The sequence below is a fragment of the Anopheles funestus genome, chromosome X, assembly GCF_943734845.2.
Source record: "Anopheles funestus chromosome X, idAnoFuneDA-416_04, whole genome shotgun sequence".
Taxonomy (NCBI): Eukaryota; Metazoa; Arthropoda; class Insecta; order Diptera; family Culicidae; genus Anopheles; species Anopheles funestus.
In genome coordinates, this window is record NC_064597.1 from 21,339,925 (window position 1) to 21,367,452 (window position 27,528).

Genomic DNA, 27,528 nt, shown 5'->3' on the forward strand with positions numbered 1-27,528 from the left:
CAAACCAGAAAATGGGCCAAAAAATTTCAACGTTACGAATCTGAGTCAAAATAATCTTTGCACCAGAGCACTGAAAGCAGCACATCGTGGACATGTAGGTTGTGGGGCTACGAAACGTATACTACGCAAGTTGCTCTGGTGATCAAATATGGCAAAGGAGGCGACAAAGTTTGTATCTGATTGTTAAACTTGTATAGTTATATCAAAAAGAAATACTCCTATTCCACTTTCCAGTAGGCAACTACCAGACGGTTCTTGGTAGATCCTACAAAACGACTTTTTGTCTCTGCCTGGTTGTGGCTCTGGTGAATTCCTGTTTGGAATTCGGGGCGGCCCGGTGGTGCATGTGAAAAACGGCGCCCGTCCACACGGCAGGGACCGGGTTCAAATCCCATCCGGACCGTCCCCCCGTAGCATGGACTGACTATCCTGCTACGTGGTAAAATAAGTCTTGATACGGCCAGGCCGTTCTAACCGAGCAAAAAAAAAAAAAAATGGTGAGATTTATTAATCCAATTTTAAAGTTATAAATGTACATGAACATAGTTTGTACTGTATAGGTTTACTACAACTCTGTATTTACGCTATAGTGTGAATTTTAGTTCTTTGAAGTTTTGAAAACTATGAGCAAAAGTAATTTAACGAATAAAGAATTGGTATGAAAACAATTATAAGGTGGAAAGTGAATCTTTCATGATTTGACCTGCGTCAAAATATCAAAACCTTAGGACTATCTTACAACTACTTAAAATATTAAATCTTATAATTATCCTATTACTAAAAAGAATTATTACATTATTTACAAAAAGAGATCTCGTATGAGAGTAGAACTGGATTGCATGCTGCTATTTATAAGGCGATCCAAATTTGTACTTATGCTGTCACTGATCATTGGTATTTGCGCTAATTTGTGGAGATCGTTGGTGCCGTATCTAACAGGTAAATTGAGGATCATTTTGAGGAACTTATTTTGCACTCTTTGTACAACAAGCATATTTGCTGAAGAACATGTTCCCCATGCGTTGGATCCATATAATAGCGCAGGCAGTATAACCTGTTTGTATAGTATAAGTTTGTTCTCCAATGTTAGTCCTCCATTTTTCTTAATTAGAGGATCAATCACAACCCCTAGATATCGAACATGCTGGTCGAACATGCTGGTCGAACATGTGGATGTGATAGCATGGCCTTGTAGCTTAATGGACTTAACCCTTCGTCTGATGGTGGATAGCCACATATTTTTCTTGTAAGGTAAAACAATAGCTTGCGTTTTTGCACAGTTTACCACTATTTTCCAGTCATTAAGGTAGCTGACATATTTGCCTAAAGCTCTTTGAAGTCCACCGTGTAGACAGGCAAGATATTTCTGCTGATGTAAGATGGTGGTATCATCAGCGTATAAAGATAATTCAGTATTATTACCTAGGGAAGGAACATCCGTTGTATAACAGTTATACAAGAGCGGTCCTAAGACGCTACCCTGTGGTACTCCTGCTTTATTGTCATATGGTTCAAAGCGTATACCACCCAAGTATACCGACGAAGTTCTGCGGCTTAGATAACTCTGAATCATTCTTATAATATACAACGGAAATCTTTGTTGTTCTAGCTTGTATAAAAGGCCTTGATGCCAAACATTATCAAAGGCCTTCTCAACGTCTAATAGGGTGATAGCTGTGGATTTTCCAAAGGATTTACCATTGTTTATGATGTTTAACATCCTCTGAATCTGATGAGCTGTTGAGTGTCCCTTTCTAAATCCAAACTGGATTTCAGTTATTGTATTATTAACAGGATCACAGTGATCCTCCATCCTAGCATGTAAAATCCTTTCGAATATTTTGCTAAGAACACTTAGGAGGGAGATTGGTCTACAGCTGGACGCTAGGCAGGGGTCTTTGCCAGGTTTTCTAATCGGGATAACCTTGGCAAATCTCCAGCATTTTGGAAAATATCCCAGTTCTAAGCACCTATTGAAAATGTTGGCAATAAACGAGAGAGCACCAACCCCTAAGTGCTTCAGCGTGATGTTAAACATATTGTCTGCTCCAGGAGCCTTAAAAGCTACACTATATTTGATCAACCGTTGAACTTCATCACAGCTGACTCTAGCTACATCTGGCAGTTCAAAAGGCGCATTTGTTATTCTATGCACGCTGTTTTGGACTATTTCTTCATAAGGACTAATAATATTATCACTTATCTTGTGTGCCTTCTCAAATGTTTCTGCTAGTCGGGGGCAGTACGGGCTTCGAACGACGAAAATCCATTCGCCGTCAGTCAGTGTTCACTCGACACTCATTTTTAAAATAACGCTCAATTGAGTTACCGTACAATGCGCGCGAGAAGAATGAACTGGGCCTGGCGGATTCGAACGTTCACGTTTGTATGGAAAGAAATCCGGATTTTAAACGAATCTGTTTGGGGATGGATTTTTTTCAGTAAATTTTGCTGTTTTAGCTTTTCATGAATGTTTATAAGCTCTTTGAAACAAATTTTATGTGTTTTATAATTATTTTTAAAATAAATTTCATGATTTACAACTAAATAGAAAAGTTATTTCTTTATTTGTTTTATTAATAATTAATGATTACGGCTATGGCCGAGAAAATTTATTTCTCTTGTAGTAAAAATAACTGATATTTTGATTATCACCAGTGTTTCAGTATGCAAATAATTTGGAAAACCAACGGTACAAAATTTTTTATTTTATTTTATTTTTATTTATTTGTTTTATTATTTTTATTTATTTTTTATACAACTTTGTTTAAAAATTAACATTTCCATATACAAAGTACAGTCAAAGTTATGAACCTTTTATATTTTCTACATATTTAAAAAATCGATCCCAAGTTTTTGAATATGTTTTATAATTTTTTTTTAATCAAGACATATTTAAATTATAAAAACGAATTTAAATGTGTTCCTTATCGTGGTTATTCCTAACTGTTCCTGGTTTCTTACTGACCAGACTGGTCGTTGCGGACTATACAATATGTTCTAGGAAACGAGCAATCGGAGCGAACACATGATTGTATTCTTTACTGTATTTTGAAGAAAATGTTCTAAAAATGTGTATTGCACGCGTGTTATGAGTGTGTGCAGTGTGTGTCAAATGTCACATACAGGCCAGAACGAAAGGTCAATAGTGTTTGAACGATCATATGAAACATCAATTACTGCATGGTTCGTATTGGAAAATTCTATAGAAAACAACACAATCCCAACTGTTTTTTTTTTCGTAACAACCCGTCGCCGATTTGCCTTAGTTTGTTTTAGTTCAGGTGATGAACTCGTTGAAGTAACAACGTAATTAGTGCTACACTTGTATAAATATGTCTGTAAGTATGTTAAAATTAAAGTACATTCCAATTTATTATTACAAAATATGAAATATATATTTTCATAAAAACTCGCCCATAACAACAGAGAATACAGGGCTACAGGTGGAGGTCCATGCAATTTAAGCACTTTTACCATGATGGAAAAACATGCCATTGACATGCTGGACCTAAGGCGGTGTGTAGAAGGTACACCTAATGTACCCGGTTTAGGTTTGGCATGTGAGGGACCCGGAACATCCTTTTAATCTGAACAGCAACGACATCAGCAGCAAGAACTACTACTACCACCACAGCAACAACAATCACAACAACAATCAACAGCACAACAACAATAACCACCACAACAACAGGAGCAACATTCACAACAACAACAAGAAAATGAAGATGAAGAACATCTGCATGGCACGCAATTTCGTTTTAAAAAGAGAAGCATTGCTGAACTTCAACTATTAGAGTTTAAAAAATATAACAGACATACAGCGAAAATAGCGAACATCAAAATGGAAGAGTTGGAGTTGAAAAAGCAATTGGTGGTAGCAGTAAAAGAATACATTGATTTGAAACGAGAGATAGCACATAAGGAATTAGATTTAAAAAATAAAATATTTAATTTTAAGTTTGAATTAGCACATAAGGAGTTAGAGCTAAGGCAAACTATTTCGAACAAGGAGTTAGATTTAAAAGTAGAATTATCATTTAAAAAATTTTAATTAAAAAAAGAAATAGCTAATAAGGAAATAGAATTTAAACTATCAAAACTAGAATTAGAAGAAAAAAACGCTTAGTCTAGTTATCTTAACCATAAAAATCATTACATGTATGTAAAAGGGGGGGAATTCGAGTCTTTATTTCAGGATATTTCGTTTTGAAATTCACAAGGAGACTGACTGCCGTTCTATTCGTAGCTCCTTTTATACTGTTTTTTCCGTCACGGATAGCCTTACAGGGCTGTCAAACCTAATTCTTACATTCGTTTACATTCGTTCTTACATTCGGCCCTTCCTGGCGTACTTCGATCCTCGAAGTATTTACCTATCTGCTCTAAATATTTCAATTAATTTCAACCTCTTCTTCGTCCGAAGATTCTATTTCATTGTTCGACGCATACACCCACAATTTGATGCAATCTTCACTTGTCGAAGTGATGGTAGGGCCTTCACAATTTGCTGCCTTCTTTACATTGTATCGTCCGTTACGATTTACCTTTACAATTTCATAAGGTCCTATAAATTCACTGGCCAACTTTCTCCCGGCCACAAACTGCGTTCGTCTGATTGCCACTAGATCTCCTATTTTATAACCTCGTTCAGGTTTTCTTTTCTTGTCAAATTGTTCCTTGTATCTTTTTTGCGCTTGTTCAATGGCATCTCTAGCATCTTTTCTTATCTCTTGCCTATCATTTTCGTATTCATCATACCATTCTTTTTCCAATATTCCCTTTAACAAATCATCTGTCGTATTTTTCATTCTAACCCCAAACATCAGTTCGAATGGTGACCTTCCCGTCGTAGCATGATAATGTCCATTTATCGCACGTTGGACTCTGTTCACTTCCTTGAACCACTTAGAGGGGTCCTCCATCGATAGCTTGCTGAGAATTGCCAACACTGTTCGGTTAATACGTTCGGCCTGTCCGTTCCCTCGTGGAACGCCGGTTGTAGTAACAACATGCTCGATGCTTTGGCTCTGGATAAACTCGGCAAACGCTCGGGCGGTAAACGCCGTTCCTCTATCAGTGATCACTCGCGTAGGGTAACCGAAAATTGCTGACCAGGACTGGAGTTTTTGAAGCACTTCTTCCGTATTCGTGGTCCTGGTGGGATACAACCAAACGAATTTAGAAAAACCGTCGACTACCGTTAGTAAGTACCTGTATAGTTTGGAAGTAGCGTCCATAGGCCCGACATGGTCCAGATGAAGAGTATGTAGCGGTGCGTTTCCCTTATCAATAGGATTCAAGTAGCCTTCCTGCCGACCCAGCTTCTTGTTGTACAGGATACACTTCACGCAATTGCTGATTAGTTGCTTCACCTTCGGTTCCACATGCGGTATCCAGAATATTTGTTTGATGTTGTGGATCGTACGCTGCGCACCATAATGACCATCATTATGGGCCTCCTCGATTATCTGTTTATGCATATTACGGGGAACCACTATCACATCGTGTCCATCGACCACATTGTACAAGAGCCCACCTTTCATTTTAAATGACCCATACGACTTCGTCGCTAAGATTTCACAGATCGCTCTAATCATTTCGTCTTGCTGTTGATTTAGCCTAATCCGTGCAGTTACTTCATTAGTCACGACCATTACATCTACCGGGTACCGACTCAAACAATCCACATGTTGCATTTGTTTTCCCGATCTATGTTCCACTTCGAAAGAATAATCTTGAAGGTACATTACCCATGGTAACACTTCTTGTGGAACATCTGATTTTTTCAGTGTTTGTTTAAATGCCGCACAGTCAGTAACTAATTTAAACGTCACCCCTAACAAATATTGGCGAAACTTTTTCGTTGCTAAAAACACTGCTTTCGCCTCGAGAACATAACTATGTTTATTGGCCTCGGATTCGCTGGTCTTTTTACTCCAAAAATAAACCGGATGTAGTTTTCCATCTACAACTTGAAGCAATGCAGCCCCAAACCCAGCTTTCGAAGCGTCAGTATGCAGTTCCGTTTTTGCACCTGGTTGATAAAGCATTAGAACTGGTTCCTTTACTAATTCTTCTTTCAACCGTTTGAACGCTGCTAATTCCTGCGTTGCCATTTGAAAAGGCGAATCCTTTTTCAACAGATCTGTGAGAGGGCGAGCTATTTTCGAATAGTCTTTGACAAATTTCCTAAAGAATCCCGTTAATCCAAGGAACGCTTGGACAGCTTTTACGTTTTGCGGGATACGAAAATTTTTCACAGCACTAATTTTTTCGAGACCTGGCGATATCTTCCCATCTTTCACTTTATGCCCCAGAAAATTGATTTCTCTCTGCATAAACTGGCACTTTTTCCACTTAATGGCCAATTTGTAATCAGCGGCTTTTTCCAACACTTTTTCGGTTTTCATCAAACACTCTTCAGCTGTTGTTCCGCTGATAACCATATCGTCCATGTACAAATCAAGTATATTGTCCGCGATTAAGTCTCGAAACACATAGTTTACGTATCGGATAAACACTGCGGGTGAATTACTCAACCCGAAAGGCGCACGGTTAAACTCATATAACCCTCTTTTTGTTGCAAAAACCGTGTACTTCTTACTTGCTTCTTCTATCGGGACATGGAAAAATCCGTTTTCCAGGTCCATCACTGTAAACCATTGTTGAAACCCTACTGTCCTTTCGATTGTTGGTTTTCGGCTCCGTCTTCTTATTGGTTGCACGCTCAAACAGCCGAACCTTATCCTTGAGCGCTGCCAAATTTTCTGCTGCGTAGAACAATGCGCGTTGATTTTCGTCTTCCGTGAGTCCATCCGCTATGTACTCGATCAAACTGGCTTCATCTAAGCTTGTTTGTTGGGCCACTTCTTGCATCGAGTAGATGAACTCTAAGGACGTTTCATTTTTTCTCTTTCGCCGCGTCGAAAGGATTCTGTGTACGTCACTTGCTCGCACTGCTCGTCCAAATTCGTTGGAAAGAGCATTTCGCAATTTTTGGTATGTTGTCAAGCTCGGCAACGTGCCTAGAAAACTACGAGCCACACCACTCATTTTCTTGCGACACATTATTAGCTTTTGATCAGCGTTCCAGCCGACCATTGCACTAACGTCATCAAAGTTTTTTAGCCACCGATTAACATCTTGGTTGGTTCTGGCGGTAAATGGTTCGATTCCTTCTTCGATATCTCGAAAGGAATACGGCTGTGCTGGCTGCGGCGGTCGCTGCGTCTCTTCCGCATCCGCATAAGAGGCCAGATCCGTTTGATTCAGGCTTTCCGCCTGTTCGTCATAGTTGACGATACGCGTGGATAATTCTTCTTTGGTGCCGCCTGTAGTCAAGCCACGTTCTTCGCATTTTTTTACTAAGCCTAGCTTAGTAAAATCTTCCACCAGAGCCATCACAGCTGGCGGATGTGTTTCTGTGTTACTCATTTCCGCGAAAGTTATGCGTACCACACTCGCGCCAAACGCTTTCTGCAGAAGTGCGCTCGTCTTAGCGCTCAACACAGACACGCACGTCTTACACTAGGCGGTTGTGCGCCCGTCTTAACGCTCAACCCACACACACGTCTTAAGCTTGTGGTGCGCGCCCGTCCTAGCGCTTGTTGCACACACACTCACACGTCTTACACTTTGCGGTTGTGCGCCCGTCTTAGCGCTCAACACACAACACGTCTTAAGCTCGTGGTCTATCCCACTTCTGACACCAAACTGTAAAAGGGGGGGAATTCGAGTCTTTATTTCAGGATATTTCGTTTTGAAATTCACAAGGAGACTGACTGCCGTTCTATTCGTAGCTCCTTTTATACTGTTTTTTCCGTCACGGATAGCCTTACAGGGCTGTCAAACCTAATTCTTACATTCGTTTACATTCGTTCTTACATGTATACTTTAATTTCAGGAATAAAATGAATTCTTTTTTTCGTATGTTGATAACATAATTTGAAATTTATATATTTCGCAGTACGTCGGTGAATGTTGCTTGCCACTGTATATTGTTTTCGATGCACATGTTATGTAATGCGCTACACGTGTTAATTATGAGACCAGCCTTTTTTGGATCATAAATTAGGCATCTATCAGCTCCTAACAGACATCTGAAGCGTGATTTGAGGATCCCGATAGTTTGCTCAACAATTATTCGTCCTGATGAAATTCTTGAATTTTCCGCTGCTTCTACAGAACCTTCGTCCGGATCACGATGAGGTCTTAAAAGCCATGGTTCTGAAGAATATCCTGCATCTCCTGAAAATTATAATACAGATTAAAACATGTTTCAAACATAACCAAAATAGTTTTATCTAATTACCAAATAGTCTATCATTTTTTCCATTTCTGTGCAGCTCTTCGAAATGTCGTCGGACTGGACTCACTCTCCAAATATGAGCGTCATGGTTTGATCCTGGAAACCGAGCATCTATCGCTCTAATTCGATACTTATGATCACAAACCTTAAATAAAAACATAGCTTTTGTAGATAGTTAGGAATTTAAATATAATAAGATGTCATACCATACTCTAATTATCTTAAATGTCAAAAAGAAATGTCAGAAAAATAAACGGTCAACGCGGTCATTCGTGATTGTAAGCTCGTGCGAAGCACACCTTCCGTTATAGTTTTCAGTTTTTACAATTCAGAAGTGGGATAAGAACCCATATTTGGAACACACTATTTGGAAATATGCCGACGAAGGACGAAATTTTGTGTGCTTTGGCTGCCGCCAACATTGAAGTGTCCCCGACGGCAACCATTTCACAGCTCCGTCGCATGTACGAGGAGAATGTAGTGAAAGCAGATGAGTGTACAGAGAACAATGGGATCTCTTCGCAGGAAAACACGTGCATCGGTGACGCCATAATCTTAACCGAAGCTTCGCCGACGGTCGACACAAAGATGGCGGAATACACGCGAAACGGTGTTTGTAAAGACGACGCCATTGAAAAAACCATAGTTCACGAGAAAATCAGTGAAGCCAGCCTTCGTGCCGAAATAATAGCCCTACAGGAAAAAATTAAGGCAATGGAGCTACGACATCCCAATACGGACGGAAAATTGGCGCATCCCGAAGAAGTAAAATACCTAATACCGGAATTTTCCGACGGCCTTGGTATCAACCAGTGGTTGAAAACTATTCGGCATAATAGTGAAATTTACAGCTGGCAAGACAGAACGAAATTGCTGTACGCAAGCGGTCGACTAACCGGAGCGGCTCGGGAATGGTTTGATGGTTTCCGCAACACAATAAAAACGTTCGATGAGTTCGCCGAAGAAATAAAAAAGGCATTTCCCGACCAAGCTAACGAAGCTCTGATACATAGTCAGCTAGCGTCGGTGTCCAAGAAGCCAGGTGAATCGTACAATAGCTATGTGTATCGTGTGAATGCACTTGGAAAAAAAGGCAGAGTGAGCGAGGAGGCCATAATCACATACGCCATCAAAGGGCTGTCTCGTGACCCAATCTACAACTGCTTAATCACAAGAGATTACAGTGATATCTATGAGCTAATAGATTTCATCAAACGTCGCGAAACGCATTTTCTGATACGCAAAACCCAAGATACTCGAAACCCATCCTCGGACAGGATGGGACGGACGGACGGAAACGGACAGAGATGTTACAACTGTTCGGATTTTGGGCATCATGCATCGCAATGTACAAAACCACGTCGTACTCCAGGTTCCTGTTTTAAATGCGGAAGCACAACTCATATCATCCGCAATTGTCCCGAGATCACCAAACATTCAGCAACAGTAGCTGCAGTTCAGGATAATGAGGAAGTTGGAGATTTTGAAAAGGATGGAAATATTGTTAAGCTAGATCCCTTCCAAGAGGTGAGTGTTGCTTTTCCAAAGACCAAAGTTTGTGGCACATGGTTTAAGACAACCTGTCTTTTTGATTCCGGCAGTTCTAGGAGTTTTATTAATGAGAGCATCATTCCGGGACAACAATTTGGTATTCCTCAACCGAGTAAATTCCGTGGAATAGGAAACATACAACTAGAAATTCTTGGAAAAATTGAACTACGTATACGCTTTCGAAATGAAATCTTCAATCATATTTTTATTATCTTACCTAAAAATTCCATGTCATTACCCTTGCTAATAGGGAGAGATTTATTATCTGAACTTTTCATTTTTCTTGCTCAATTTCGTAAAACTTATACCATTCCTGAACTGATGAAATTAAATGTGAATAAAACTTTGAATACAATAAAGCCGGTTGTTTTCCAAAAGCTTCAAACTTTGGGTCTATTGCATGATTCGATCAAGAAACCAGTTGGGGTACATAAGGGATTTGTTATGTCTGATTCTAAGAATGCCACAAACTCCGATCTAATTCCAAAACAATGCGAACACGGAAAACAATTTATTGAAACTTTCACTGAAATGTGCGCTATAGACGTTGTAAATGAAACAAGCGTTATAAATATAGGAGAACATTTATCTAAAGGACAACAAAGCGATATGAAGTCAATAATATTTAATAATTACGAAAATTACCCAGAAAAACAAGTTGTGCCAACAACTCACAAAATGCGAATAAGCCTTACTCATAATACCCCTATATTCACAAAACCTAGACGTCTTTCATTTGGCGAAAGGAACAAAGTTAAAGAAATCGTGAAGGAGTTATTGGAAGCTGGTATAGTAAGACCAAGTAACTCACCTTACGCCTCTGCACTTGTTCTAGTTAGGAAGAAAAATGGTGAAATTAGAAAATGCGTCGACTATCGACCATTGAACAAAGTTACTCTCCGAGATAACTACCCACTGCCGCTCATAGAGTCGTGTTTGGAACATTTGGGAAATAAAAAGTGTTTTACCCTTCTGGATTTAAAGAGCGGTTTTCACCAAGTGCAGATGCACGAGGATTCGATTAAGTATACGGCGTTTGTTACTCCAGATGGGCAATATGAGTATACTCGTATGCCCTTTGGGTTAAAAAATGCACCTGCCGAGTTTCAGCGTTTTATAAATACAATATTAAGGAAATTTATTGAAGAAGAAAAATTAGTTGTATATATCGACGATATACTAATCGCATCTAAGGATTTTGGTGAGCACCTACAACTGGTCGGAGAAGTGCTACGTACCCTAAGTGAAAATAAGTTAAAACTCCGGCTTGATAAATGTAAGTTTGCTTATGATGAGTTAGACTATTTAGGGTATAAAATTAACTCTTCAGGTATATGTCCTAGTGACCAACATGTTAAAATTATTAAAAATTACCCTTTTCCGCGTAACGTGAAAGAAGTTCAGCAATGCTTGGGATTATTTTCTTTTTTCCGTAGATTTGTACCTAATTTTTCCGCCATAGCAAAACCTTTAACAAATCTTTTGAAAAATAATGTTTTATTTAATTTTGACGATAATTGCAAAAGGGCATTCGTAACTCTTAAAGATAAACTAATAGTGGCTCCAGTACTTGCTGTATATGACCCGGAACGCGAAACAGAGCTTCATTGTGACGCCAGTGCTTCAGCTTTTGGTTCAGTACTTTTACAAAAACAGAATGATGGCAAATTTCACCCAATTTCGTATTTTTAAAAGACCACTTCTACTGAAGAAGCCAAACTATACAGCTATGAGCTCGAAACACTTGCGGTGATTTATGCCCTCAAACGGTTTCACGCATATGTTCATGGCATCCCTATAAAGATTTTAACAGACTGCAACTCTTTAGTGGAGACATTGAAAAATAGGAACGCATCCGCTAAAATAGCGCGTTGGTCACTTTTCTTAGAGAATTATGATTATACAATCCAACACCGTCCGGGGACAGCAATGAGCCATGTAGATGCCTTGAGTAGATTAGAACTTGCAGCTGCAATTGATGATGTTGATATCGACTTCCAAATACGCGTTGCCCAAGCTAGAGATCCTACTATACAAGCGTTGAAAAGGGAATTAGAAACGAACAACGTTGAAGGTTACGAGTTGCAAGATGATATTGTATATAAACTTTCCACTTCAAACAGATTAAAACTATACGTACCTACGGAAATGATAAATAATCTTATTCGTTCAATTCACGAACAAATAGGACACCTTGGAGTCGACAAATGTTGTACTCAAATTGATAAACATTACTGGTTCCCCAATAGAAAAACACGGATAACAAACGTCATAAATAATTGTTTAAAGTGCGTTCTTTATACCGCTCCTGCTAGAACTAACAATAGAAACCTGCACAGTATCCAAAAAGAACCCTACCCTTTTCACACATTACATATTGACCATTTTGGACCACTGCCCACATCAACCTTGAAGAAAAAGTATTTACTTGTAGTAATAGATGCATTTACCAAATTCGTCAAACTATATCCAACTTCTTCCACTAGCACCCGCGAAGTATGCAATGCCTTGAAACAATATTTTTCCTACTACAGTCGCCCCAAAAGAATAGTGAGCGATCGTGGTACGTGTTTTACTTCGGCTGCATTTTCCAATTTTCTATCGTGTCGAGGAATTAGTCACGTGTTAAATGCCACGGGATCGCCGCAAGCTAATGGCCAAGTAGAAAGAGTGAACCGAGTAATTCGCCCTATATTAAGCAAATTATCAAATCAAACCGATCATTCTGATTGGGTGCTTCAATTGCTATACACGGAGTACGCACTTAACAATACATTTCACTCTTCAACTCGGTTTTCCCCGTCTATGTTGCTTTTTGGCGTAGATCAAAGAGGTCCTGCAGTAGACCACTTAACCGAATATCTGGATGATAAAAACAAAGTACCCTCAGAGCTAGAAGTGATACGCGCTGAAGCTTCTTCTAATACTTTAAAATCGCAAAAAACCAATGAAAAACAGCATGCCAAAAACTATCGTCCAGCTACAGAATTCAAAGAAGGAGAGTTTGTAGTGATAAAAAATATAGATAACACAGTCAACTCTAACAAAAAGCTTATCGCCAGATACAAGGGTCCATACGTAATTCACAAACGCTTACCTAACGATAGATATGTAATTAGGGATATTGACGGGATTCAAATTACGCAGATACCTTATGACGGAGTTTTGGAATCAGACAAATTAAGAAGGTGGATTGTGCCCCTTGCTGGCGATTGATTGAGTTATAATACGCAACACTTGGGAAATTAAAACACAAAATTGAGGACAATTTGTGGTCAGGACGGCCGAGCTGTAGATAGTTAGGAATTTAAATATAATAAGATGTCATACCATACTCTAACTATCTTAAATGTCAAAAAGAAATGTCAGAAAAATAAACGGTCAACGCGGTCATTCGTGATTGTAAGCTCGAGCGAAGCACACCTTCCGTTATAGTTTTCAGTTTTTACACTTTATTTATTTAAATGTACATTTCTAACTTTAAAGAAAAGTATGTACTTACTACCATGGCATTAATGCTGTAAACGTTTTTACGGTTCAGGTACAGTAATGGGCGATTGCGTGGTTTTTTAATCTTAATATGGGTACCATCAACGCACATGACGATATCCGTAAACCCACTTTTAAGCAAAAAATATTGTTTTGCTTCCAGTCTGTCCTCTTCACACATCGCTAGTGTTACCCAATCACTTATTAGTGTATGCAGTGGAAGCAAAGTTTGCTGTAATATTTTGGAAAAGGTTTTCTGTGCTAAAGCAACATGAAAATCTTTTCCAATTCCACGTTGATAGCTCCCAGTTGCGAAAAAGAGAAGGGATGCTGCAATTTTTTCCGACGAAGTTATTCCATAGCCTCGTTTAGAATCCAATTGCGATCTCAGACCATCAAGCAAGTGCAAAAAGATAGCCTTTGAAATTCTAAAATTTTCAATAAAACTGAAAAAACAAACGATTCTTAATAAAAATAAGCAAACAGTGTATAGTACATGTTCCGGTACATACGCTTCATCGGCTAGAGCTAAAGGATCCGAAGTATATCGTAGCATTCGTCGATGTCGCACTAATTCTAGCTTAGCAGCACCTTCGCTTGAACAAACGTTGGCTATGAACAACATTTTTTAAGCTTTACTGCACACTGTTAACACTTTCAGCGCTGTGTAACAAATATTTGTTGCCGTGTGGCCACCAAAAGGACGTATAGTGAAGAACTGGATATTTGCTTTGTAAACGCCAGGTTATGTCATTTGATGCAATGTTTTTAATTTCAGTTTGAATAATAAACGAATTAGGTATTATTGAAATGTTAAACTCAAAAGAAATAAAAAGTTTGGAAATCATAAGCGAAATTAAATTTATTTTTTAATTTATTTCTTTGCTCAAGACTTCTTGAATCATGGTAAATTATTAGTTTTAAACGATGATAAAAAGCATATGAATAAGTGAAAAAACCTTTTAACCTGAATAACATTTGTAAATTCCTATTCGCTGTATTAATCCTGTAGTAGGTAAATAAATTCGTAAATTTTAATTTAAAGATAATTACATAAGTTAAATGTAGGTTTCATTATTTTTTTGTGTTTTTTTGTAACAATAATTAAATTCATATTTAACCCAAATACATCAGTAACGGAAGAAAATTTAAAATTCCTATTAGCCATGAATCTGTCAACTCTTTGATCGTAGGTATAAACGACATTGAAACATTGGCAGCTACATGCCGTCCTGTTCATTTCCTCGTGAGCGTCGAACGGATTTTCGTCGTTCGAAGCCCGTACTGCCCCCGTCTACCAACTTTGACCAAAAACATCAACTTTGACCGAAAACATCAACTTTGGTCGCAAACTTCAAGTTTCTACCTAATTTGACCAAAAACATCAACTTTGACCGAAAACATCAACTTTGGTCGCAAACTTCGAGTTTCTACCAACTTTGACCAAAAACATCAACATTGACCGAAAACATCAACTTTGATCGCAAACTTCGAGTTTCTACCAACTTTAACCAAAAACATCAACATTGACCGAAAACATCAACTTTGGTCGTAAACTTCAAGTTTCTACCTAATTTGACCAAAAACATCAACTTTGACCGAAAACATCAACTTTGACCAAAAACATCAACTTTTTTCGCAAACTTCGGGTTTCTACCTAATTTGACCAAAAACATCAACAATGACCGAAAACATCAACTTTGGTCGCAAACTTCAAGTTTCCACCAACTTTGAAAAAAAACATCAACTTTGACCGAAAACATCAACTTTGGTCGCAAACTTCAAGTTTCCAACAACTTTGACCAAAAACATCAACTTTGATCGAAAACATCAACTTTGATCGCAAACTTCGAGTTTCTACCAACTTTAACCAAAAACATCAACATTGACCGAAAACATCAACTTTGGTCGTAAACTTCAAGTTTCTACCTAATTTGACCAAAAACATCAACTTTGACCGAAATCATCAACTTTGGTCGCAAACTTCAAGTTTCCACCAACTTTGACCAAAAACATCAACTTTGACCGAAAACATCAACTTTGGTCGCAAACTTCAAGTTTTCACCACCATTGACCAAAAACATCAACTTTGACCGAAAACATCAACTTTGGTCGCAAACTTCGAGTTTCTACCAACTTTGACCAAAAACAACAACTTTGACCGAAAACATCAACTATTTTCGCAAACTTCAAGTTTCCACCAATATTGACCAAAAACATCAACTTTGACCGAAAACATAAACTTTGGTCGCAAACTTCAAGTTTCTACCAACTTTGACCAAAAACATCAATTTTGACCGAAAACATCAACTTTGGTCGCAAACTTCAAGTTTCCACCAACTCTGACCAAAAACATCAACTTTGACCGAAAACATCAACTTTGGTCGCAACCTTCAAGTTTCCACCAACTCTGACCAAAAACATCAACTTTGACCGAAAACATCAACTTTTTTTCGCAAACTTCGAGTTTCTACCAACTTTGACCAAAAACATCAACTTTGACCGAAAACAACAACTGTGGTCGCAAACTTCAAGTTTCCACCAACTTTGACCAAAGACATCAACTTTGACCGAAAACATCAACTTTGGTCGCAAACTTCGAGTTTCTACCAACTTTGACCAAAAACATCAACTTTGACCGAAAACATCAACTGTGGTCGCAAACTTCAAGTTTCTAACAACTTTTACCAAAAACATCAACTTTGACCGAAAACATTAACTTTGGTCGCAAACTTCAAGTTTCCACCAACTTTGACCAAAAACATCAACTTTGACCGAAAACATCAACTTTGGTCGCAAACTTCAAGTTTCTACCAACTTTGACCAAAAACATCAACTTTGACCGAAAACAACAACTGTGGTCGCAAACTTCAAGTTTCCACCAACTTTGACCAAAGACATCAACTTTGACCGAAAACATCAACTTTGGTCGCAAACTTCGAGTTTCTACCAACTTTGACCAAAAACATCAACTTTGACCGAAAACATCAACTTTGGTCGCAAACTTCAAGTTTTCACCAACATTGACCAAAAACATCAACTTTGACCGAAAACATCAACTTTGGTCGCAAACTTCAAGTTTCCACCAACTCTGACCAAAAACATCAACTTTGACCGAAAACATCAACTTTTTTTCGCAAACTTCGAGTTTCTACCAACTTTGACCAAAAACATCAACTTTGACCGAAAACAACAACTGTGGTCGCAAACTTCAAGTTTCCACCAACTTTGACCAAAGACATCAACTTTGACCGAAAACATCAACTTTGGTCGCAAACTTCGTGTTCCTACCAACTTTGACCAAAAACAACAACTTTGACCGAAAACATCAACTTTGGTCGCAAACTTCAAGTTTCTACCTAATTTAACCAAAAACATCAACTTTGACCGAAAACATCAACTTTGGTTGTAAACTTCAAGTTTCCACCAACTTTGACCAAAAACATCAACATTGAACGAAAACATCAACTTTGGTCGCAAACTTCAAGTTTCTAAATAATTTGACCAAAAACATCAACTTTGACCGAAAACATCAACTTTGGTCGCAAACTTCAAGTTTCTACCTTATTTGACCAAAAACATCAACTTTGACCGAAATCATCAACTTTGGTCGCAAACTTCAAGTTTCTACCTAATTTGACCAAAAACATCAACTTTGACCGAAAACATCAACTTTGGTCGCAAACTTCAAGTTTCCACCAACTTTGACCAAAAACATCAACTTTGACCGAAAACATCAACTTTGGTCGCAAACTTCAAGTTTCCACCAACTTTGACCAAAAACATCAACTTTGACCGAAAACATCAACTTTGGTCGCAAACTTCAAGATTCTACCAACTTTGACCAAAAACATCAACTTTGACCGAAATCATCAACTTTGGTCGCAAACTTCAAGTTTTCACCAACTTTGACCAAAAACATCAACTTTGACCGAAATCATCAACTTTGGTCGCAAACTTCAAGATTCTCGGGGGCAGTACGGGCTTCGAACGACGAAAATCCATTCGCCGCCAGTGTCAGTCAGTGTTCACTCGACACTCATTTTTAAAATAACGCTCAATTGAGTTACCGTACATTGCGCGCGAGAAGAATGAACTGGGCCTGGCGGATTCGAACGTTCACGTTTGTATGGAAAGAAATCCGGATTTTAAACGAATCTGTTTGGGGATGGATTTTTTTCAGTAAATTTTGCTGTTTTAGCATTCCATGAATGTTAATAAGCTCTTTGAAACATATTTTATGTGTTTTATAATTATTTTTAAAATAAATTTCATGATTTACAACTAAATAGAAAAGTTATTTCTTTATTTGTTTTATTAATAATTAATGATTACGGTTATGGCCGAGAAAAGTTATTTCTCTTGTAGTAAAAATAACTGATATTTTGAATATCACCAGTGTTTCAGTATGCAAATAATTTGGAAAATCAACGGTACAAATTTTTTTATTTTATTTTATTTTTATTTATTTGTTTTATTATTTTTATTTATTTTTTCTACAACTTTGTTTAAAAATTAACATTTCCATATACAAAGTACAGTCAAAGTTATGAACCTTTTATATTTTCTACATATTTAAAAAATCGATCCCAAGTTTTTGAATATGTTTTATAATTTTTTTTTAATCAAGACATATTTAAATTATAAAAACGAATTTAAATGTGTTCCTTATCGTGGTTATTCCTAACTGTTCCTGGTTTCTTACTGAACAGACTGGTCGTTGCGGACTATAGAAAATGTTCTAGGAAACGAGCAATCGGAGCGAACACATGATTGTATTCTTTACTATATTTTGAAGAAAATGTTCTAAAAATGTATATTGCACGCGTGTTATGAGTGTGTGCAGTGTGTGTCAAATGTCACATACAGGCCAGAACGAAAGGTCAATAGTGTTTGAACAATCATATGAAACATCATTACTGCATGGTTCGTATTGGAAAATTCTATAGAAAACAACACAATCCCAACTGTTTTTTTTTTTCGTAACAACCCGTCGCCGATTTGCCTTAGTTTGTTTTAGTTCAGGTGATAAACTCGTTGAAGTAACAACGTAATTAGTGCTACACTTGTATAAATATGTCTGTAAGTATGTTAAATTTAAAGTACATTCCAATTTATTATTACAAAATATGAAATATGTATTTTAGGACAAACGAAAAACTACGAATAAGGCGCAGTTTGAGCGACTTATTTCCCTAATCGAGCAAAATGCTGATGTTGTGGGTGACAGGAGTAAAGGAAGCGCTGCATTTTGGGAAAAAGTATCTAGCGAACTAAATCAGTTAGGACCTCCCGTGAAAGATGACTCTGGTTGGAAAAAGGTAAATTAACGTTGCGAATTTTTATGTGTGAAATTAATTGAAATTTATTAAATTGAGAAAAAAAATTCAATATATTTTTAGGTCTGGGCCGATTATAAGTCGGGGTTGAAAAAAAAACTCGCCCACAACAACAGAGAGTATAGGGCTACAGGTGGAGGTCCATGCAACTTAAGTACTTTTACTATGATGGAAAAACATGCCATTGACATGCTGGACCTAAGGCGGTGTGTAGAAGGTACACCTAATGTACCCGTTTTAGGTTTGGCATGTGAGGGAAATGAGCCTCAACCCGGAACATCCTCACAATCTGAACAGCAACGACATCAGCAGCAAGAACTACTACTACCACCACAGCAACAACAATCACAACAACAATCAACAGCACAACAACAACAACCACCACAACAACAGGAGCAACATTCACAACAACAACAACAACAACAACAACAACAACAACAAGAAAATGAAGATGAAGAACATCTGCATGGCACGCAATTTCGTTTTAAAAAGAGAAGCATTGCTGAACTTCAACTATTAGAGTTTAAAAAATATAACAGACATACAGAGAAAATAGCGAACATCAAAATGGAAGGGTTGGAGTTGAAAAAGCAATTGGTGGTAGCTGTAAAAGAATACATTGATTTGAAACGAGAGATAGCACATAAGGAATTAGATTTAAAAAACAAAATATTTAATTTTAAGTTTGAATTAGCACATAAGGAGTTAGAGTTAAGACAAACTATTTCGAACAAGGAGTTAGATTTAAAAGTAGAATTATCATTAAAAAAATTGGAATTAAAAAAAGAAATAGCTAATAAGGAAATAGAATTTAAGCTATCGAAACTAGAATTAGAAAAAAAACGCTTAGGCTAGTTATTTTTTTTCATTACAAATCAGTACATGTATACTTTAATTTCAGGAATAAAATGAATTCTTTTTTTCGTATGTTGATAATTTGAAATTTATATATTTCGCAGTACGTCGGTGAATGTTGCTTGCCACTGTATATTGTTTTCGATGCACATGTTATGTAATGCGCTAAACGTGTTAATTATGAGACCAGCCTTTTTTGGATCATAATTCAGGCATCTATCAGCTTCTAACAGACATCTGAAGCGTGATTTGAGGATCCCGATAGTTTGCTCAACAATTATTCGTCCTGATGAAATTCTTGAATTTTCCGCTGCTTCTACAGAACCTTCGTCCGGATCACGATGAGGTCTTAAAAGCCATGGTTCTGAAGAATATCCTGCATCTCCTGAAAATTATAATACAGATTAAAACAAGTTTCAAACATAACAAAAATAGTTTTATCTAATTACCAAATAGTCTATCATTTTTTCCATTTCTGCGCAGCTCTTCGAAATGTCGTCGGACTGGACTCACTCTCCAAATATGAGCGTCATGGTTTGATCCTGGAAACCGAGCATCTATCGCTCTAATTCGATACTTATGATCACAAACCTTAAATAAAAACATAGCTTTATTTATTTAAATGTACATTTCTAACTTTAAAGAAAAGTATGTACTTACTACCATGGCATTAATGCTGTAAACGTTTTTACGGTTCAGGTACAGTAATGGGCGATTGCGTGGTTTTTTAATCTTAATATGGGTACCATCAACGCACATGACGATATCCGTAAACCCACTTTTAAGCAAAAAATATTGTTTTGCTTCCAGTCTGTCCTCTTCACACATCGCTAGTGTTACCCAATCACTTATTAGTGTATGCAGTGGAAGCAAAGTTTGCTGTAATATTTTGGAAAAGGTTTTCTGTGCTAAAGCAACATGAAAATCTTTTCCAATTCCACGTTGATAGCTCCCAGTTGCGAAAAAGAGAAGGGATGCTGCAATTTTTTCCGACGAAGTTATTCCATAGCCTCGTTTAGAATCCAATTGCGATCTCAGACCATCAAGCAAGTGCATAAAGATAGCCTTTGAAATTCTAAAATTTTCAATAAAACTGAGAAAACAAACGATTCTTAATAAAAATAAGCGAACAGTGTATAGTACATGTTCCGGTACATACGCTTCATCGGCTAGAGCTAAAGGATCCGAAGTATATCGTAGCATTCGTCGATGTCGCACTAATTCTAGCTTAGCAGCACCTTCGCTTGAACAAACGTTGGCTATGAACAACATTTTTTAAGCTGTACTGCACACTGTTAACACTTTCAGCGCTGTGTAACAAATATTTGTTGCCGTGGGGCCACCAAAAGGACGTATGGTGAAGAACTGGATATTTGCTTTGTAAACGCTAGGTTATGTCACTTGATGCAATGTTTTTCATTTCAGTTTGAATAATATACGAATTAGGTATTATTGAAATGTTAAACTCAAAAGAAATAAAAAGTTTGGAAATCATAAGCGAAATTAAATTTATTTTTTAATTTATTTCTTTGCTCAAGACTTCTTGAATCATCGTATATTATTAGTTTTAAACGATGATAAAAAGCACATGAATAAGTGAAAAAACATTTTAACGTGAATAACATTTGTAAATTCCTATTAACGCTGTATTAATCCTGTAGTAGGTAAATAAATTCGTAAATTTTAATTTAAAGATAATTACATAAGTTAAATGTAAGGTTCATTATTTTTTGTGTTTTTTTGTAACAATAATTAAATTCATATTTAACCCAAATACATCAGTAATGGAAGAAAATTTAAAACCCTATTAGCCATGAATCTGTCAACTCTTTGATCGTAGGTATAAACTACATTGAAACATTGGCAGCTACATGCCGTCCTGTCCATTTCCTCGTTAGCGTCGAACGGATTTTCGTCGTTCGAAGCCCGTACTGCCCCCGAGTATTTTTAACCTTCTCTTCTGGAGTGAAACATATGATAGAGTTTTCCTTGAGAGGCGGAATGGGTTTAGGCCTAGATTTCAGAACTTTAATTACTCTCCATGGGGGACGAGCATTTTTCTTGATGTTCTTTACATCTTCAGCAAATCTCATGTTATGAAGCTCACATGATCTATCTTGAATCATCTTGCACATCAATCTAAATGCAGAATATCACGATTTATTTCCAGTACGTTGGAAATGACGCCTTAGGGAATTCTTTTGTTGAATAAGAGATTTCGTAACGAGGTCTAACTCTTCTAACCTAGTTTTCACAAAAACTCGAGGAACGCAAGTATCTACAGCATTATTTATGTTATTTTCAAGTTCAGTTAACGCAATATCAATATCACTGATTGTACGTAATGGGGCATCAATATTTACGCTTCTTTCCATGATACGCTTAAAAACTAACCAATTTGCTGCACGATAGTTTAACCGTTGCCTTTTGGGTTGGGTTCCCGATCCGTCAACGCTCATTAAAAAAGCTCTCTTTCATCCTTATCCATTTCAGCGCTGAGGTCAGCACGCATTTGATTCAATTTGTCTTGGGCAGGCTGTCGGTGGGTTTTAGTTGTGATTTGTTCACGATCACTTGCTACAGGTACAGACATTTGGTTTGAAATGTGCTGATCGGCTTGGTGAAGTTGTCCACCTGCTGTTGTTCTTGTTCTGTTGTTGTTGACGATGCTGCTGCTTCTGAAGACCTTGTTGCTGCGATGGCTGCTGCTGTTGTTGTTGCTTTTGCTGCACGGACTGATATCGTTGTACGTGCACCGGTTGATGTGGTGGTGTATGTAGCTGCACAATGCTGCTAGGACAGCCGGTACACGAGCAATTGTGTTGTGTCAAAACTTTTGACGTAGCGTTAAAGCGGGAGCTTTTTCATTGTGCATCCAATGCGAAGGTTTTTCCCAAGCAGATTGCTTCGTTGGCCGGCTTTTGGACGCTTCTCGTTTGCGAATATACTCAATGCCAGTTGGACAATTCGCGTTATGTGTGCTATGGTTTCCCATGCAGTTTGCGCATTTGCGCTGCGCTTCCAGCACAGTAGTACATTGCATCGTACGATGCTTTCCACCACATTTAGCACACCGGGGAAGCATGGAGCAGTTATTTGCGCCATGCCCAAAGAGTAAGCAGTTCTGACACTGCCGCGCCTCACTACGCCTCGGCGTGTATTTCTCCCATTTTACTAGGGTATAGTTGAGGTATTTTATCGATTGTACCTCATTGAATGTTGTATTTCCCTTTTTGAAGGCAACCACAAACACTTTATTGGAGACTTTCAAGGAATCTCCAAAATTTGAAGTGAGGGTTGAAGGCCAGCTTCTTTTAACAGATGCTCAACCAGTTCTACGCTACCGAAGCGAAGACCCTTGAGGACAACTTGTAAAGGTTTATCACCTGCGAAGTCATGTGAATAAAATTCACGATTTAAGCTGATCAATAGTAATTTGACCGCTTCATGATCCTTGCGAGTTTTGCAGATAATTCTGCAATAATTGTCAGCGGTGAAGCTTAAGGAGGCGCCAAACTCTCCTTTTTAAGCCGAATTGCATACCTGACGGTACTGCACTTCATTTTGATCACGCACTATTAAAGGCGGGATTCATTCCTTACGGGAGACATTTGCCTACGTCGAAGTGCCTACGTCGAACACACACACACACACACACACACACACACACACACACACACACACACACACACACACACACACACACACACACACACACACACACACACACACACACACACACACACACACGCACACACACACACGCGCACACACACACACACACGCGCACACACACACACGCACACACACACACGCACACACACACACACACACACACACACACACACACACACACACACACACACACACACACACACACACACACACACACACACACACACACACACACACACACACACACACACACACACACACACACACACACACACACACACACACACACACACACACACACACACACACACACACACACACACACACACACACACACACACACACACACACACACACACACACACACACACACATACACACACACGCACACACGCACACACACACACACACACACACACACACACACACACACACACACACACACACACACACACACACACACACACACACACACACACACACACACACACACACACACACACACACACACACACACACACACACACACACATACACACACACACACACACGCACACACACGCACACACGCACACACACACACGCGCACACACACACACACGCGCACACACACACGCACGCGCGCACACACACACACACACACACACACACACACACACACACACACACACACACACACACACACACACACACACACACACACACACACACACACACACACACACACACACACACACACACACACACACACACACACACGCACACACACGCACACACACACACACACACACACATACACACACACACACACACACACACACACACACACACACACACACACACACACACACACACACACACACACACACACACACACACACACACACACACACACACACACACACACACACACACACATTACCTCGACCACCGGGTGCTTCTGTACGACACGGATCAAGGTATAAAATCATCCAGGATCACCGCAGGCGTCCCACAGGGATCGATACTAGGTCCGACGCTGTGGAACGTTATGTACAACGGAGTGTTGACCCTTGACCTACCCCCGGGAGCTGAGCTGGTAGGTTTCGCCGATGACATTGCTTTGACGGTACTCGGTGAGTCTGTAGAGGAGATTGAGTTCCTTGCGTCAGACTCGGTGTGCAGAGTCGAAAAGTGGATGCTAAGCATGAAGCTAGAGATTGCTCACAAAAAAACTGGATTCATGATCATTAGCAGCCACAAGGAAGTCCAGTCGGCGAGCATACGGGTGGGCTCAGAAAGCATCAAGTCCGTCCGTCAGTTAAAATACCTTGGCGTAATCATCGATGACCGCATTAACTTTCGAAAACACCTTGAGTATGCCTGCAAGAACGCCACTCAAACTGCTAACACGCTAGTGGCGGCCATGCCTAACATCGGTGGCCCCAGAAGTAGTTGCAGACGCATCTTTGCAAATGTAGCCATCTCGCGCCTGCGCTACAATGCAGCGGTCTGGGCACATGTTTTGGTAGTAAAAGAGAACCAGCATATGGTAAACAGGGTGCATCGTCTGTTAGCAATGAGAGTGATCTGTGCGTATAGGACGATTTCATATCCGGCAGTTTGCGTGATCGCAGGTATGATGCCTATATGCACAGTCTTGGCGGAAGACTGCCTGTGTGATAGAGGTACGGGTGAATCAAGCGCCGGGTTGTCTAGATCCTCTGCTAAGGCCATCTCCATGAGGAAGTGGCAGTCCGATTGGGATAGCTCATCCAAGGGGCGATGGACCTACGCGCTGATACCGGATATTGCAGCATGGACGGGAAGAAAACACGGTGAAGTGAACTTCTTCATTACGCAGTTCCTATCCGGCCATGGGTGCTTTCGAAGCTACCTTTTCAAGCACCGTCACGCGAGCTCTTCGCGCTGCCCAGCGTGCCCTAACGACGAGGAAACAGCGGAACACGTGTTGTTCCACTGTCAAAGGTTCACAGAAGAGCGATGTGATCTCAACATAAAGTGCGGAGCAGCGATTAACAAATCAAATCTTGTTGGGTTGATGTTAAAGAGTGCAGAGCAGTGGGTCGCCGTTGAGGTCGCCATGCGGTCAATGGCAACGAAGCTGCAGTACTGGTGGAAGGAGGACCAACGACTCGGACGATCCTGATCGTGTTAGTGTTCGTGTTAGTGTCGACTTCGAGAAACGTTTGCTGTGCCGTAGACAGTGTCCGCATCCCAGTGTTCACGTTAGTGTTATGTTGTGTCAAAATTAGTGCTCGTTTCATTAGTGTACCGTCAGTCGTAAGTACTCTATGTTCGTGAACTGTCCTTCTGTCTCGCGAATGTGGTCCATGGTGCAATAGCGTAGATGCGATGCTAATGCATAACCCTTCCTCACGAAGCATACCGAAAGGTGAACCCATGGGGAAGGGCATATGGCCCAAGGAGGGGGTTTACTGGGTAAAAATCCCATGTCAACACCCATGCGTTCATGCGGAGTCTTTCGAAGATTCCCCCTCCTTGTAAAACAAAAAAAAAAAAAACACACACACACACACACACACACACACACACACACACACACACACACACACACACACACACACACACACACACACACACACACACACACACACACACACACACACACACACACACACACACACACACACACACACACACACACACACACACACACACACGCGCGCGCGCGCGCGCGCGCATTCAACAGCGCTAGTTGGGAGGCGATAGCAGTTGCGTTGGAGAACATGAGGGTTCCCCCGTATTTGTGCAGGGTGCTGAGGAGCTACCTCCACGGCCGGGTTTTGCAGTACGAAACAGGCGAGGGGGTTAAAACGTCCACCATTACAGCCGGAGTTCCACAGGGATCAGTTCTTGGTCCCACCCCGTGGAACGTCATGTATAACGGAGCACTAACCCTCGCTCTTCCTCCAAAAACTGAGCTCACCGGCTTTGCAGACGACATTGCGTTAACAGTCACCGGCGAATCCATCGAGGAGGTTGAGATGTTAGCCACGGATGCTGTCGGTAGAATCGATGAATGGATGAAAGCAGCCTGCTTAGAAATTGCGCACGCGAAAACGGAGTTCATACTCATCAGCAGCCACAAGGAAGTGCAGAAGGCATCGATACTGGTGGGCTCAGAACACATTGAGTCCGTCAGGAATCTCAAAAACCTTGGGATTCGAATCGATGACCGGCTGAAATTCAAGCACCATCTAGATGATGCATGCAATAAAGCCATGAAGACCGCAAATGCATTGGCATCATTCATGCCAAACATAGGTGGACCCAGCAGCAGCATACGACGTCTTCACGCAAGCGTTGCCATATCCGTTATAAGATATGGTGCGCCAGTCTGGGCGCATATTCTGTCGGAAAAGCAGCACCAGAATACTGTACGTAGAGTACATCGGCGATTGGCCATGCGTGTTGCTAGTGCTTACCGTACCATCTCGTACGATGCGGTTTGCGTGATATCGGGTATGATGCCTGTAAATTCGACGACACGTCGCGAATAGAATTTTATCCCGCGAAGGTTTCAACCGAGAACTCTCGCGCAGTTCCTTAGAAGCGAAGGCGTTTTGTCAATTTAGCGGGTCGGGCTGCTAGCCTTTTAACGAATAAATTCGAAAGAAGTTTCTAGCGGCGGACCTCCGTTCAATTAGACTACCAACTCAACTAATGACTCGAAGCCGGTTACATTACAAGTGAAGTTTTATTAAAAATTATCCAGCTTATATACTAACAAGGTGTAATGGTGTTAGTTCTTATTCCACACGCAGTAAGTGTGTGTTAGTTTCAAGAACGTAAGGTAGAATCCTGGTTTTACCCGGTAATGTTAGTTTAGGATTCCGTAGCCGTGATCCGACTCGGCCTTTTTTAGTTAATTGCACCGAACGCATAGGCGCGTTTTTTCCTGTCGATCCCGTGCGTATTTGATCTATATGCAAAGCGTGTTACCTGATGGGATGGTTTTTTTAAGGATCGGATGCAGTTTTATTGCCCGCCAGGTACGCTACGGCGCGCGGGCGTATGCTCGTTATGCTTATCGCTATTTTCGTATTGCTCTCGTCCGTAGACGGATGATTTTTACCCGCGTCTAAACCTTTACCAATATTAGCATTTTGAGACGTCCCTTTTTTAGCTATTTCGGGTAATCGCTTATTTAAGATATCTAGGCTCGAACAAGGCCAACCCTTGTTACAAGTTACATTTGTGGGTATGTTGAATCCGCGTTTATTACTTGCTTTCCTATCGCAATGTTTATGTAGGTACAACCTAAGTTCCATGCGATCCTAAATA

The 27,528-nt window shown here is 39.7% G+C and overlaps 2 protein-coding genes across 2 annotated transcripts in view; both read left to right on the forward strand.

Annotated features, from left to right (window-relative positions):
• Positions 1 to 27,528, forward strand: part of LOC125768162 (uncharacterized) — a 358,599-nt gene that overhangs the window by 276,986 nt on the left and 54,085 nt on the right. The window lies entirely within an intron of this gene.
• Positions 8,687 to 19,958, forward strand: LOC125768153 (uncharacterized). Its single transcript, XM_049435430.1, has 4 exons — positions 8,687 to 9,353; positions 9,684 to 9,838; positions 18,499 to 18,672; positions 18,754 to 19,958. The coding sequence occupies exons 1-4, from the start codon at positions 8,687 to 8,689 to the stop codon at positions 19,543 to 19,545; spliced, it is 1,788 nt and encodes a 595-aa protein (XP_049291387.1). The 3' UTR covers positions 19,546 to 19,958.